The sequence below is a fragment of the Sardina pilchardus genome, chromosome 23 (assembly GCF_963854185.1).
Source record: "Sardina pilchardus chromosome 23, fSarPil1.1, whole genome shotgun sequence".
Classification (NCBI taxonomy): Eukaryota; Metazoa; Chordata; class Actinopteri; order Clupeiformes; family Clupeidae; genus Sardina; species Sardina pilchardus.
The window spans coordinates 8065677-8082628 of record NC_085016.1 but is presented as its reverse complement, the minus strand read 5'-3'; the positions used below and the strand labels follow the sequence as shown (position 1 = coordinate 8082628).

General features: G+C 42.2%; 1 protein-coding gene across 1 annotated transcript; it reads right to left on the bottom strand.

Annotated features, from left to right (window-relative positions):
- Positions 1 to 14398: 14398 nt before the first annotated feature.
- LOC134071733 (uncharacterized) lies at positions 14399 to 15425 on the bottom strand. The gene has a single exon (XM_062528569.1). It carries the CDS (start codon positions 15302 to 15304, stop codon positions 14399 to 14401), a length of 906 nt encoding a protein of 301 aa, XP_062384553.1. The 5' UTR covers positions 15305 to 15425.
- Positions 15426 to 16952: the final 1527 nt, after the last annotated feature.

The following is a 16952-nucleotide window of genomic DNA, read 5'->3' as shown; positions in this document are numbered from 1 at the left end:
TTGTCGAGGTTGGATGGATTGGCCTGGGGTGGATGGTGGGCCTGGGGTGGATAGTGAGGCTTAGGGTGCAAGGGGAAAACGTGAAGAATGATATATTCAGAATCTTGGAGGGTGGTTTAATTAATTACAGTCATAATTGCTAGAACACCTTTTTCAAAACTCTTTACCTTTTTCTCAAAACTGTGAACACAAAACACATTTTTCAAACTACATTCTCGAAACCCTTGAATCTTGTTGCAAAACTAAACAATCACCTCACAACACTTTTAACTTTGTTCAAAACTAACTAATGGTCTCAGATTATTCATACATCAGGCAAAATTTGACTGCACAGCAGTGATGAGACAATACACCATACAAGTTTTCAGGGCTGGGTGTATGGCTCCTGGAGGCATGCTTATTCATTCTAATTTAAAAAATATAATATCACAAGGAAAATAAAGAATAAGGACATATATAGAAATAGTTCTGTGCGATACTACGGTATATATCGTTGTACGACAGAAAAATGTCTATCGTACGATACAGTGCTCTACCGTTTATATCGTAATTTTAACGTGTGTGGCTGTGACTGCTCAGATAATTTAACTGAAGAAACCTAACGTGCGGTGCGCGCAAGGCAGGTCTCCCCTAAAAGCAGCCTGTGGCTGTGCGTCTTTTCCCCCTCACACACACTCGTATGCGCAGCAGTGCTATTACAGTTTTTCACAGTTGCTCAAACACTAAACCCCATTCTCTGAATCAAATTCTCAAATGCCTGAACACATTTATTGAATGATTCCCTTATTTGGCAAAACCATAGACTACTTTCACCCACTTTTACCCATTTTACCAAACTCATTAACCCTTTTTGCAAAACTGTGAACACATTGTGCATTCTGATGCACTTCTTAATTATATTGATAGTGCACAGTTGTCTCCATTTGAACACTACCACTCAAAATTGATAACACACTGATGTGTTCAATGATTTGAGACCATTAGTTAGTTTTGAGCAAAGTTAAAAGTGTTTTGAGGTGATTGTTCAGTTTTGCACCAAGATTGAAGGGTTTCGAGAATGTAGTTTGAGAAATTAGTAACTACACAATAATAGGCTAATATCAAGTTGATTTGCTCACTTGCATCTCTCAAATGTGTGTTGCTAACTTATCTATGGGATTTAGATAATTTAGGCTTACCATTGGGTTTTAACGTCATTTAGAAATAGGGTATGCAATCTCTTAGAAGTTCTATGATCCCAAAAAGATTGTCTTCAACTTGTTACATTTATTTTAACATTTAACATATCATTTATTTAATCTAATGATATAGAAAACAAGGAATTGCACCTCTGATTGCATCTATATGCATTATGCGCAACTATTCTGTAACTGAACAGAAAAACAGACCGATACTGTACAGAATATTATTTGTACTGTGAAGCCACAGACTCTGATAGTAAGTATGCAATACTGTAATTGCTACTATACATTGTGCCTGAATTTACACTTACTTGAACGTACTGATATCTCAGCTCTTTCAATCTCTAGGAGATGCACTCAAAGGATAGTAAGTGTGCAGTAACAGTGGACTTTCAGAGATTACTGTACTGTATAATGATGAACATTTACACAATTCCTGTTCTGTAGCCTGAATCTTTGGATTATTGAAGCCACAGAGAAACTGCTGATGTTGGATTGAACGTGAAGTTTTGCAACTCTAGGGACTCTTTGTCTTCCTCTTCATTATCTTCTGCCTACCTGCCCCCCTCCTCTTCCTTGAACTGTACCACACCTCTAACACACACACTTCAACTCTGAACTGACTCATATTCGTTGTCACATCATTAGACAGAAGTGTTATCAATTTAGAGTAGTAGTGTTCAAATGGGGACAACTGTGCGTGTTCAACTTCCGCCTGATTTGGTTATTAATATAATCAAAAAGGGCATCACAGTGCACAAATGAGAATTTGATTCAGAGAATGGGGTATGTGGAAAAACTGTAAAAGGGGTGAAATTCACATATGCAACTTGTTTTATATTATGCACGGATTACAAAAAACATGGGACACATTCACAGATGTGGTGCAAGGTGAGATTACTTACTTTGTGTTTTTGTGAGTGGTAGAGGCTGCGGGTCTATGGGGAAAAGGGTTAGGGTTATAATTTTCTGGTCTGGGGGGGTGGTCTGGTCTTGAGGAAGGTGCTGGTCTGGGGGGGTGGGCTGGTCTTGGGGGAGGTTCAGGTGTTGAGGAAAGTCCTGGTCTGGGGGGGTGGGCTGGTCTTGGGGGAGGTGCAGGTGTTGAGGAAGGTGCTGGTCTGGGGGGGTGGGCTGGTCTTGGGGGAGGTTCAGGTGTTGAGGAAAGTCCTGGTCTGGGGGGGTGGGCTGGTCTTGGGGCAGGTGCAGGTGTTGAGGAAGGTGCTGGTCTGGGGGGGTGGGCTGGTCTTGGGGGAGGTTCAGGTGTTGAGGAAGGTGCTGGTCTGGGGGGGTGGGCTGGTCTTGGGGGAGGTGCAGGTGTTGAGGAAGGTGCTGGTCTGGGGGGGTGGGCTGGTCTTGGGGGAGGTTCAGGTGTTGAGGAAGGTGCTGGTCTGGGGGTGTGGGCTGGTCTGGGGGTGTGGGCTGGGGTACATCTGTTGTGAAGTTAGCAAAAATGTAAATTCTGTACACATTGTCAGAAAAATCACGGAATCAACGGAAAACACTACAACTCTATACTCACATAAAATGTATATCTTACCATCTGATTTGATGATGAAAGCGTACGCCACCATCATGCTTTTTATGATCTCGGTGTTGTTTTGTGTTGGTGGCAGATGCATGACTACATCTGCCACTGTTTTGCCTGTTCCTTTGTTCCTCTTGCTGAGGAACAAGATGGGCTTATAGCCCAAAGCAGAAAGTTTTTTGACCTGAAATGAAACAAAGTAATTAACACATTTACAATTCATTATGTTACTACATTACTACATAAATCACTCAGAGAGCGCAAACCTCCGCGTTTCTTCATTGGGTCATTTCAGACTTTCCTTGAAAATTTCATCGACATCGACAAACAGACAAAACCAACAAACCCCGATGAAAACATAATTGAAATGGTATCTTTGTCCCGACGCATGGTGACACGCATAATTGTTGACATTCTGATAATGTCGAGAGGAAGCTGAGACAAATCATGCATGACTGCAAGTGCTTCTTGGCGTTGGATGAGAGTACAGATGTGATGGATGTTACTGTACATCACATCTGTACTCTCATCGTGGACGTTAGGAAATGTCTATACATTCTTCAAAATGGAGTGGAGGCATAAATGCATTGAATATGAGGCTAGTTGTTGCACTTAATGATGGGCCACTGTTTTTCAATGTTGTGCCATCTTTGAATGGTCTTTTATGTGAGCTCTTTGCACTGAAAATAATACTTAAAACTGGTAAACTACTTGTATTTGTTGTTAGGGAGTCTATGTTAAAAATGCATTTGAGTATGAAAAAAATGAAATGAATGTATGTTGGTTCAATAAACATACATACATATACAGTATACACATATTTCGGTCTTATTCAGAATTATTTTGCAGCTTCTCTCATATAAGATGTGAGTGCATCTGTGGCTGTGCGGAAGTGCGCAGCCACACTTGACCCTCTGATGGTGATGATAAAAAATTGTGTCATGAAAGTTGCCCATCCCTGATGTAAATACTGTATGTACTTTGGCCTTAATATTGATTCCCACTCAATTAATGTAGTATGAGCGGGTTTTTTTTTAACTTACAGCAATTTGGGCAGAGGCCACCACCCTTGATGAATTGCGGTTTTTTTGGACACCCTGGACCCAGTCCTCATCAATAAGTGCTGCTCTGTTGTTCTTACGCTTCAGGTCAGTGAAACATGCACTGCAGGTTTTTCTATTCGCCTGCTGACGAACCTGGCAGCTTGGACAGGGCCTAAATTTTGGCTTTGGCATTCTGAAAAATACACACACACAAAATATAAACATGGAATATCATACAAGGGTACAAACGCACATATGGAAGAAAGACAGAGCTAGTTAAAATATTAGCATCTGTCATACACTAGTTGGCTATGCTTAACTTATCACTATTCTAACATTATCACAGGTAGTACTAGCTCTGGATGTTTGCAAGTTGGCTAATGACTCAAGTGCAAAAAATGTACAATGCCATATTTGAATACTGACATTCCTCACAAAAGTGAAGTTTGGTAACTTCATTCCAACAGCATTCACAGCTAATACAGACTGGCCTAGACTGGCCTCCTGCACATTTCACTTGGTGCAATAACTAGTTATCATATGCCAGTCTCTATCCATGAAATTGCTACAGTGTGCTTAAAATTACAAAAAATAAACCCAAATCTATATTCTCTGATTCCAACCTGTACACTTTCAGTGGATTGTAGGGATATTCACAACCACCACTCAGAGGGAGTAGGGGGGGGAGAGGGAGAAGGAGGAGAGAAAGAGAGAGGGAGGGAGAGAGAGAGAGAGAGAGAGAGAGAGAGAGAGAGAGAGAGAGAGAGAGAGAGAGAGAAATAACAAGACAATAAACAATACAAAAAGTAAAAGTAAGTCAAAGTACCTTTTTCTCTGTTAGGCTGTATGGATAAAGGAATCTACAGAGAAAGAGAAGAACAAATCAAAATAGAATAGATCACCAAACTATTACAACATGAATGACTGCCCAAGAACCACTTCAAACCGTTAATGTTGAGCTGGTGCATAAATGAGGTACAAACGTGTTACACATACAGTATGTAAGTTGTCACAAATATCTGTAGCAGCTACGTCCAAATAATGATCAATGAACTAGCATCAAGTGCTCTAGTAAGCTGATCTAGCTAGCTAGCTGGCTAGCTACTTTGCATTTAATTTTGATGCAACAAAGAGTTATACTATGTCAGTGTCTTTATAATACAGTACTTACAGTGGGGTTCGACATCAACAAATACGACAATAAGTTTTTTTAAACTTCATTTTGGACGTGTAAATGCTTATTCATTTCCCTTGCTTATTTGACAGTTCTACTTACCGTGGAATCGCGCAGGGCAATGGTGTGTAGCTTCGTCGCACACAGTGACGCGTTGCACAAAATAGCGCAAAAATATAAATATTAATAAAAAAGTACAGTCTTAATATTTTATATCGCTCCTCAAAATTGGAAAAGAATCAGCACAAACGTCTGAGTGAGGGAAAAGCGGGTTTAAGATGCCTTTACATTGAAACACATCGCTTCCCAGAATGCATCTATTTGCAAAAGAACGTCATTTAACCTGGATAGGCTTGGGATGGCCAGCAGCAATGTTATGCAGTCGGTTCATAATCGATAAAGATCTATAAAAGTCGGCTATTATTTTTTTAAGCCGAGGGTACCTTCCACTTCCGACACCTTTGGGGGCCTGAGACTGAATCCAGATATTATTTTGTAATTGAGTGATCAGATAATTATTTGACACCGCAAATATGCAGTCCTGTAAGTCCAGTAATTATATATATATTTTTAAAGGCGTGATAGCGATTGGTTTCTGCCCACGAAAATGTATGTTTCCAGCCCAGGCAAATCGCTGGATGGTTAACCCCCTTTCGTCAAATTACGAAGATGAGGGATTTGCATTCAAATCTATCGATGACCCTCTACGGCGCCAGGCGACGAAGAGGGGGCCCCCTTAGCGTCGCCATAGGACGCCAGGGTTACATGACCAAGCGTCAGTATGTTACGCCAAGGGATGAGACCGTGTTGATATAATTGCATGCACAAAATATCGCGATACTGAACAGAATCGATTTTTTCCCCCACCACTATATAGCAGCACACTGAAACATTAGCATCAGAAGCATACATAGCTGTCATTTACTCAATTTATCTGGAGAAACTGCCCACAACAATTACCATTTGCATACAAAAGGCTTTTGGTGGCAAAGGATACAACAAAATGGGAACATCTGATGTGTGGTATCTACTGTAGGTTGACCAAAGTCACTGGGTTTATAAAGTATAAAGTTAGTTTTGAGGTAGGCCTATGCATGGTGTAGGCGAATGTTTGATTCTTAATACAGACTTTGCTGGGCACTAATACAGACACTAGTTATTATACATTAATAGTGTATTAATGGTTAACCTGTGTTCTCTAAACTAAAGTTTTATCACGTGTTTAAGTATTAATTCACTCCTGGCTAATGAAAGCGCTGCATTGAACATTGTCTCTCTAATGAGGGAGTGTTTGGGTGTTTTGGTGAGCACTGTAGCACATCCAACGATAATAGGTTTCACCTCCTTTTCATATTCAGAGACAGAGCAAAGTAATTGGAAAGACACACAGGGAATTGACAGAGGTTTTGTCTTCATCAGGTTTCATCTACCAGTGCAGTGTTTAACAATACACTTTTGATGCATCAAGTGGGGAGACGATGATTTGATTTGTGCGGATCACCTGTCATGTTTGTATACTACCAGTTTACATGTTTTATTTAGTTTTATTACATTTAAGTGATGCATGACTTTGCTGCTGTCTCTTCTTGTCAGAACAACCGTCTCCTGAGAGAAAATTGGTAGGTACTTCTCTTTTGGCTGAAACAAATTCAAGAGTTGAATTATTCCATATTAGTTTGAAAAGTGCCTGACAGCCTTCTAAACTAATCTATGGCTTTCTGATAAACAAAAAAAAGTTGTCCAAAAGCTTTTGCTTGGTGAGTGGTTGGCACGCTATAACACAAACTAAACATAGAGTGCTATTCAGGAATATCAGAGTGCTAGTAGAAAAAAATAAAAAATAAAAAAATAAAAAACTTGGAAATGAGGGCTCCCTAAACAGGACTTGTCTACCACTGTTAGGCATTGCCGGAGGCAAGACATAACCTGAGACCTGAAGATGACAAGCCCTCAGGGCAGAAGGTACAAATAAGCATCACTGAATAGTAAGCAGAACATTTTTCATGGTACAATTGTATTTTCAGCATTCCACCCCACCTCCCTGCTGCCCTCCATCAGCCTTTCATTATAAGGGAGAATCATTGCCACAGCACTCTTTAAAAGACAGTGATGAAGATGTTGCAGGATATATTATAGCATATTGTTCCATGGTGGCTGTGCAAATGTCATACAGTGCAGGGAAGTATCCTATTGTAAAGGTGCAATGACTGCCATTTTAGCCGTATACAGTACACTCAGCTCACACTAAGCACCTGCCTTATTAGCCCTCATGGCTAGGAAAGGATAAACACACACACACTGTCAGCTCATGTACACATCTGGCCTTGTTTTTAAGTGTACATTGCCATGAGATTATATGTCCACTGGCTGCTAACTTGTTGCCTTGTTTTTAAGTGTACATTGCCATGAGATTATATGTCTACTGGCTGCTAACTTGTTGGCACATCTGCCCTTGAGTGCTCTGACAAGGACCTGCTGGCCATCCCCCGCACCAGGTTGCGGACTTTTGGAGACAGGGCTTTTTCTGTCAATGCTGCCACACTCTGGAATACCCTACCACTACATATACGCTCTGCCCCGTCCCTGCCCATGTTCAAAAAGCACCTCAAAACATTTATTTTCACAAAGTCCTTTGACCCCTAACCCCCCCCCCCCCCCTCCCATTGTTAAGCGACCTTGGGTACTATGAAAGGCGCTATATAAGTCCAAGTTATTATTATTATTATAAAATATATTCACTTTACACGACAGCTAGTTTAACCAATTTTCCAGTAATAATATTGTGCCAACCCTGATGAAACTATAGATCCATGACCACTGGTTGCCTTAAAGCAAGGGTAATGTTTCATTAATGAAAAGCCAGACTTCATTCAGTTTTCCCCTTTTTATTATAAAACCATCTCACCTGATGTGTATCTCTAAAGTTATCATCATCGCAAGCCCTAGTGCAAAACATATCGATATTTGCACAAGCCTTACGCTTATTGAGAATAACCAACAAAAAATGTTTTTGAACATGGAACTTGTTTTGCAGTGCCACTTAGTCATACAGAATAAATGCAAAAGAATGGTTAATAATTGATAATGGATGGCCTGTGTGCATCATCATATATTGAACATCAGGTCAAGAAGACAAACACCACCCCTGCATTCTAAACCAGGAATATGTATTCTGTTTCTTTCTTTCTTTCTTTTTTTTTTGGTCCATGGACCACATTGGTCTGCCAGGTTTCCCTGCCTGATCTTATGGTGCTACTACCGGTGTTGTAGCGTTAACAACTGCTCAATAATACATAGAGTAGGAGGTGACCTGCACTAAGATGAACTTCCATGGTTAGCATCTCTATCTTATCTTAACTGGTGACATCGGCGATTTCCTTGAATGGGGTATTGGTCGATTTTTATCAGGCTGAATTGATTTTAAAATCCCTCTCTGAACAGATGATGATGGAGAGGAGGTGAGTACTGGATACCTGCTGTTGTACACACTTCATATGATGCAATGAGATTTGTGATTTTTAAAGTATCTGTATCACTCTGTAAGAATTCCCCTTTTTATTAATGGTCAACATACTGTGTACCAATTTAGCCGCTAAGGGATCCGGTTACACTTTACTCGAAGGTTTCTACATAAGAGTTTCATGACAATGTCATGAATGTATCATAAACATTTGTAAATGTTTAGGACAAAGCGCTTCTGTCTTTACTGTAAGTGTCTTTCTGCTCTTGTCATGACAGTTTAGGGCTAGGGTTAGGGTTAGGGTTCATGTGTCATGACAGTGTCATATCACTCTTATGTAGATACCGTCAAGTATAGTGTTAGCAGATGCGTCTTAACAATGTCTGAGAATCCATTATCCATACAGTCAGTGTTGCATCAAACTGAGAACTACTGTACATCATTATGCTTTAATCAGTGCTTAACAGCAAATAAACATACAAAAAAGAAAGAAAGACAAAAAAAGGCAATATATTTACAGGGCTGTTGTTGCTGGGAAAGTATAATTTCCAACCTGGGTTGATAATTTGGTAACACTTTACTTGACGGGTTCGTTCATAACACATTCATAACAGCTGTCATGAACTGCACATGAAGCATTCATAACTGTTTCATGAAGCATGACTCAACATTCATACCAACCCTTTCATGAATGTGGAAGACAAAACGTCAAAAACGTGTCAAAATAAAAGTCCAACAATCGCAAAGGAGCATTGCTGTCTTTTTTGTTTCAGCCAACCTGATCATGTCACATCTTAGTCAACGGGGAAGTCCAGTGTCCAGGAGAATTTAGTTTGCCTGTTTGTTTATTTTACGATAGTAACCTCTGAAGAATGCAATATTGTCTATAAATAGATATATAAAACAGGAATGTCCAACCATTCAGAGGTCCACAAATGGTCAGTAGCCTAGTTCACTTCCAATTTCAATTTCAATTTAATGTCGCTTATAGAGCGCCAATACATTACACATGTCTCAAGGCGCTTTACAGAGTGTTAGACATTCAAAGAGAGCCCATGAGTAACAGGGGCAAGGAAAAACTCCCTAGAATTGGAGATACATATAGGAAGAAACCTCAGACAGACCCACGACTCAAGGGCCCAACCCATCTGCCTTGGGTCAGTTACAGTACAGTCATTTGTAGTTTGAAAGTTACAATGACAATGAAAGTTCAAATAGTCCAGTGTAGGGAATAAATTGTCCATTAGTAATCCATTAGTTATTTCTGAAGGTGATGGGTCGCTGGGATCCGAGGGCCAAAGATTCGGGCAGGGAACCACAGCAGGCGATGTTAGGGCAGTCATAGGGATGGCGAAGGCAATGGCGATGGTAGGGCAGTCAGAGGGATGTGACTTCAGGTGTGATGAGGGACAGGCACAGAGATGGTTGATGGCTGGTGATGGTTTACCTCACAGGTGAGGTATAGGGGAAAGGGAAGAGAAATAGAGTGTGTTAGTATTACTGTAAGTCATATTAAGTATTTAATAAGTATATCAATGGTGATATAAATGGTTATACTATAGAGGGTTTACAAAACGCTTTTACACACCTCTTTTGTGGGGACAGGTGCGTAGGAATAGGTTACCCAGTTAAACCCGAAGAGGCATCCCGCACATCGTCCACCACGCATGCAAACATCCACCCACCCACCACGCACGCAACATCCACCCACCCACAATGCCCCCCCCAATGCCCCCCCCCCCAGGCGAACCCACACACCACCCCTGAACCGCGCGTCGGAGCAGCATGGCTGAGCATGGCCAGCCAGAGTCCGCCCACAGGCGGCGCCACCCATCCGCAGACACCCCCCACCACCATCCGCGAGCAGAGAGAACGGGGCCCGCGCCAGCCCCACCCCAACCACAACACCACGCGAACACACACCACGGCCCGACCAGGACACACAGTCTGATCCGCCCCGCCGCCCAGGCCCCCCGGAAGCAGCGCCCCCAGAGCAAAAGTCCAGAATGCTTCATGTCTTTGGACGTGTCATCCTGTCATCCTGTTGACAGGGTCGGGAGGCGTAGGGAGGCGATGTAGTGTAATTAAAAACGTTAAAATCATTGGACATTGGTGTAATGTAATTAAAATCGTTAAAACCATTGGACTTCCACTCTAGAAACACCACCCCAAGAAGGCCCGGACCGCGAGCCCAATCCAAATACAATGCCGCAACAGCCCTCCCCTCCGCCATCCACTCCCAGCATTCCCACCTCCCCCGTCCCCCCCATCCCACTAAATGCACAGCCGTGCACATCTGATCAGACTGCATGCCCCAGCCAGACCGCCAATATACGCCCACGCAGAGCCACTGGCGAATGGAGCCGACACGAACCCCACCCCCCCCCCGTCTACAGACGGCGACGGGAGGCCCCCCGCGGACGAGCAACGCCACCCGCGAACGGACCCCGACCGGCCCAGAGCACCCAGCCACACCACCCAGGCGCGCAGCCCAGACATGATGCGCAAGCCCACCCGGGGAAGGCCTATGACCGAAACGGCGCAAATGGACAAAAGCCCGCATGCGCAGTGAATGAACAAATGCCCGCACGCGCAACAGACAGCACGCGGGACCCTCCCCCCCAAGCTACACTATAGAGGACAGGACAGGGAGAGAAGGAAAGAGGGAGAGTTGAGAGAGACAGAGGGAGAGGGGAGAAGAGGAGTTGTACGGCATGCCACATAAGAAGTCCATGACAGCGCAATGCTAAAGCAGCATAACTAAGGCATGGTGGAGGGTGGTCAGCACCAGATCAGGTGTGGTCAGTAGCCACCATGGGATGCATGACTGGGGCACCAGTCACACAAGCCCACAGCAGAGGTGGTCCGTTCCAGTAAGACCCTGAGGTGGTTGAAGTTCCACACTGCACCATACCTAACTATAGGAAGCACTAAAGAGATATGTTTTAAGTCTAGACTTAAAAATAGGGAGGGTGTCTGCTAATCGAATTGAGGGAGGAAGATTATTCCAGAGGAGGGGTGCGCGGTAACAAAAGGCTCTGCCTCCTACTGTAGTTTTTGAAATTCTTGGAATTACAAGAAGTCCAGTATTTTGTGATCGTAAGGGTCTAGGTGGATTATATGGGACTAGAAGATCTTTAATATATTCGGGTGCTCTTCCATTTATGGCTTTGTATGTGAGAAGTAGAATTTTGAAGTCAATGCGACTTTTAACAGGTAACCAATGTAGAGATGCTAGGATGGGGGAAATATGTTCATATTTTTTGGTCCTAGTGAGTGTGCGAGCAGCTGCGTTTTGTATAAGCTGTAGGCTTTTTAGACAGGTATTATTGTAGCCGGCGTATAGCGCATTACAATAGTCTAGCCTGGAAGTGACAAAAGCGTGGATTAATTTTTCAGCGTCTGGTAAGGATAAGGACTTCCTTATCTTTGAAATGTTCCTTAAATGGAAAAATGAGGTTTTTGTGATCTGCTTTATGTGACTATTGAGTAGAAGTTCTTGATCAATTGTAACTCCTAGATTTTTAACACTTGTGGATGAGGTCAGTGAGAGATCACTATATGTAACCTGTGATGTGGATAGGATATCCCTAGTCTTCTTAGGACCTAAAACCATAACTTCTGTTTTATCTGAGTTCAATAGCAGGAAGTTATTAGTCATCCAAATTTTTATGTCTCTCAGACATGTGTTGAGTTTGGCTAACGGGGTTGGTTCATCGGGCTTTATGGAAATATATAATTGTGTATCATCTGCATAAGAATGGAAATCAATGCCATGTTTTCTAATTATAGAACCTAGAGGAAGCATATAAAGAGAAAATAATAGGGGCCCTAGTACTGAGCCTTGAGGCACTCCATATTTAACCATAGTCTGGGAGGATGGTTCATTATGGACCTGTACAAATTGTTGGCGGTTAGTAAGGTATGATCTAAACCAAGCAAGTGCAGAGTCTTTGATACCTATGGAATGTTCAAGCCTGTGGAGTAACAAAAGCAGCACTGAGGTCAAGGAGGACTAGTATTGATGCATAGCCATTATCAGCAGCAATAAGGAGGTCATTAAACACTTTAACTAAGGCTGATTCGGTACTGTGGTGGGCTCTAAAGCCAGATTGGTACAGTTCTTGAATTTTGTTAGTTTGTAAGAAGGCGCTAATTTGTTTGGATACTATTTTTTCAAGTATTTTTGATATAAAAGGGAGATTAGATATAGGCCTATAGTTAGCTAGGATGTTAGGGTCAAGGCTAGGTTTTTTGAGTGATGGCTTGATAACAGACATCTTAAACTGCTGTGGAACATGTCCTAATAACATTGAATTATTTAGAATCTGAAGTAACGTATTATCGAGGAGGGGGAGGGCGGTCTTAAGAAGGTGAGTGGGAATAGGGTCTAGCAGACTAGTTGCAGATTTTGATGAGGAAATTGTGGAGGTGAGCTCTAATGTGTCAATAGGTGTAAATGAATTAAATGTTGTGCTAGGTTGCATCTGTGATTCTGTTATGTTTTCACTATTATTTGGCAATGGAGTATGTGTATTTGGTGAAACTGACTGGTTGTTGATCTTAACTCTAATTGTTTCAATTTTATCATTAAAAAAGTTCATAAAATCATTACTATCTAAGCTTAAAGGAATAGATTGGCTTACTTCATTATGGCTCTTCGTTAAGCGGGAGATTGTGCTAAAAAGAAATTTTGTATTGTTTTTATTTTCTTCAATCAGTGAGGAATAGTAAGCTGACTTGGCCTTGTTAAGTGCTTGTTTGTAAGCGATGAGGCTATCTCTCCATGCTTGGCGAAACACTTCCATTTTAGTGGTGCGCCACTTTTGCTCTAGTTTGCGTGTTTTTTGCTTAAGGGTTTTAGTCTCTGATGTATACCATGGAGCGTGTCTTGTTTGTTTCCTTGTTTTCTTTTTGAGTGGTGCTACAGAGTCTAGGGTTGAGTGTAGTGCATTCATTACATTATCAGTTAGTAAATCGACCTCTGTTGAGTTAAGGGAAGGACCTTCTGTTTTAGGAGAAGGGCCCTCTAATATATCCTGAGTCACAAATGTGGAAAGGGTTAGTGGAATTTGTTCTAGAAAGTCTGCAGTCGTTTTTTCAGATAGGCTGCGACTATAGTAGTAAGTGGAGTTAGGTACTAAATAATGTAGTGTCATTTCAAAAGTAATTAGATGGTGATCAGTTAGGGTGGGATGTTGTGGTATGATTGTTAACTTTTCTATGTTTATGCCATATGACAAGACTAGGTCAATAGTATGGTTATGACGATGTGTGGGTGAATTAACATTTTGGGACAAGCCGAGATGGTCAATTAGAGATTGGAATGCAATTGTGAGACTATCGTTCACATTATCCATATGAATATTAAAATCACCCAATATAAGTATTTTTTCTGTTTGGACAACTAAAGTGGAAAGAAAATCAGAGAATTCTTCTAGGAAGTTAGTGTAGGGGCCTGGGGGTCTATAAAGTGTGACCACGGTTACAGGCAGATTAGTTTTCCAGTCTGGATGTATAAAATTAAGAATTAGGACTTCAAAAGATGTAAGCTTATGTGCGGGTTTGGGAGATGTGAGAAGGCTAGAGTGATAAATTGTAGCTACTCCACCACCCCTGCCAGTATGGCGTGGTACATGGTGGTTTAGATAGGAAGGAGGTGTGGACTCATTCAATGGAAGGTATTCATCTGGTTTAAGCCAGGTTTCAGTGAGGCACATTACATCTATGTGGTTGTCAGTAATAATTTCATTAACCAAGGGGGTCTTACTTGATAATGATCGAATGTTAAGTAAAGCAAGCCTAAGTTGCGTTTTTTGGGGGGATTGTGTAATCGAGGATGTTTTTATTTGAATAAGATTGCTAAAATCAATTCCCCTAATGGATCGAGCACGAGACAACTTTGGTACAGACACCCTTTCTATTTGGCCCTTTGTTGGCCTATCTGGGTGACTCTGGGACGACAGAGATCTGTGTAAGACAATATCTCTGCTGCCTGGACTAACCTCTGGTTTGTCAGGAACTAGCCTCGGTTAGATGATGGTCTATGTTCCTTGAAAGGAGAACAGCACCCTCCGGAGTGGGGTGGATACCGTCTCTTTTCAACAGTCTAGGCTTCCCCAAGAAGGAGCTAAAATTATCAATGAAGCCCACATTGTTATTGGCACACCACTCTGACAGCCAGCGGTTGAGGTCCGAAATTCTGCTGAACATTTCGTCACCTCTTCTAATGGGTATGGGTCCAGAGAAAGTTACAGAATCAGACATCTGTTGTGCGAACCTGCACACGGAAATAAAGTTTTGCTTGGTGATCTCCGATTGACGCAATCGGACATCGTTGGTGCCGGTGTGGATGACTATTTTCGAATATTTACGCTTAGCATTAGCCAGCACTTTCAAATTTGACTCGATGTCGTTAGCTCTGGCCCCAGATATTGAATTAACTATAACCGATGGAGTCGTTAGCTTCACGTATCGTATAGTAGAGGCGCCAATTACCAGAGAGGCAGGTTTATCTTGGCTAGCTAAAGGGGAGAATCGATTAGAAACGTGAAGGGGTTGGTGGTTAGCAGTGGGCCTCTGTTTGGATTTATGTCCCCGAATAGTCACCCAGGGACTAGTCCCCTGCTGCGAGGGGGCTGTCATGGTTACGCTATCTGTAGGCCTATCTGTAGATCTAATGGCTGGTGCATCCACACAGCTTACCGGGGATTCTGTCGCTAACTGTTTGCTAGTCAGATTCAGCGTGTGGATGCGGCCCTCGAGTTCATCTAACCTCGCCTCCAAGCTAGCTATTCGTCTGCATTTATTACAAGTATCTTGTCCACTAAAGGAGGCTGGGGAGTAAGCTAGCATGTGACACGCCGGGCAACATAGAGCGTTAGGAGGAGGAGAGGTAGGGACAGGATCGAGACGAGGCATCGTCTTTAAGAAAAGCAAGTGAGTTGGCTACACAGGTGGTTAGAGTAGAGTTATACGTAGATAAAACCCCAATGTGTTCAAAATGAACAGATTACGTGGAAACAGCGGGGAAGCACCGCAAGCTACAACGCTAAACAGTGGCAGTACAAACAGGATGTGACGCAATCACTTACCGCAACTTCCTAGGAGATGAGACTGTGTTCCTCAGTTCTCTCCCGTATCTTGCTAGCAGACGTCTGATGACCTCAATTCAGTAATGACTCCTCAACGTGCACCTTCCCAGTATAATGAATACTTCACAACTTGTATAGTAAAGTGACATTTGAAGTAGACTTCATAAAATATTCATGAGATGTTTACAAATGCTGGAGAGGATTCATAATACCCTGTATATGGATTACTAGATTGTTGGACTTTTATTTTGACGTTTTCGTCATTTTGTCTTCCACATTCATGAAAGTGTTGGTATGAATGTTGAGTCACGTTTCATGAGTCAGTCATGAATGCTTCATGTGCAGTTCATGACAGCTGTTATGAATGTGTTATGAATGAGCCCGTCAAGTAAAGTGTTACCGATAATTTCATATGAGCTGCATGCTCATACAACATAATGCTAAATTTAGGCTCAAAAGAAACCCTTATAATTGTTGGAAATATGACCACGATCAAGCGGCAAAGAGAGATGCTATTGCCACTATAAAGAATGTGCTGTTCAAGTTGATTTCTTGTTCATTTCTAAGTTGGCAGCCCTGGGGCTAACCCATGCGGAAGTCAGTGCTCAATACACTTTTCAAAAACAAAGGTTACCCATGCAGTTGTTTACATCGGTAGTTGTGATGGGTTTTGGTGATTCAGAAATGGGCTCACTTGGGAACACTGCCAGACTGATCTGTGGAGCAAATTCAAATGTGCTCACAGAATCGTCTGGGGTCACCCAGGCTAATATCTTGGTTCTTTGTGGGGGTAATCCATGTATTGTTTGGGTGAGGTGAGCGCTTTAGAGGTGAAGAACTGTTTAATAGCCAGCTCTTGATGACTCTACCACTGATTTTATTTCAGGTTGGGGGAGGGCCAGGTTGTGATCTGCTTGAGAAGGGAAGGCCGACTGAATTAAACAGGTTCTTTCATTCTCTGTGAAGTGCTCCTGTTCAAGAGGTCTCCTGCTTGAGAGATATGAGGCAGAATATGTCCATTGGGGGCTAACTTCAATGCAAGTCTGAAGTTCACCTCTACAGTACCTTTGGATCTGATCCTTTCTCTTGCCCCCATGCACCCCCAGGCCACATATCCTCCCCATCTCAAGAAAGTTAGCCCCATCATAACCCCATCCACCTTCACAGCACAGAAGAAATAAGGTACAGTGGAAAAGTCTGTCACCTTTACATAACCTTTAGGCATGCGTCTTCATTAGAAACAAGTAACAACAACTGTTGTACCAGTGAAAGGAGAATAGCTTTGGCTGGGAAGGTTCAGCACATATTGGACATTGTGGAACAGAACAATGCATCAGTGATACACATTGTATGAAAAGAGTGACAAACAACAAGCAGGACACGGTAAGCTTATGGTACAGTAAGACTGATAGGGAGGTCTTGTTAGTTTGTTTGCTTTGTTATGCAATAATTGTTCTGTTCATTCATTGATTTAT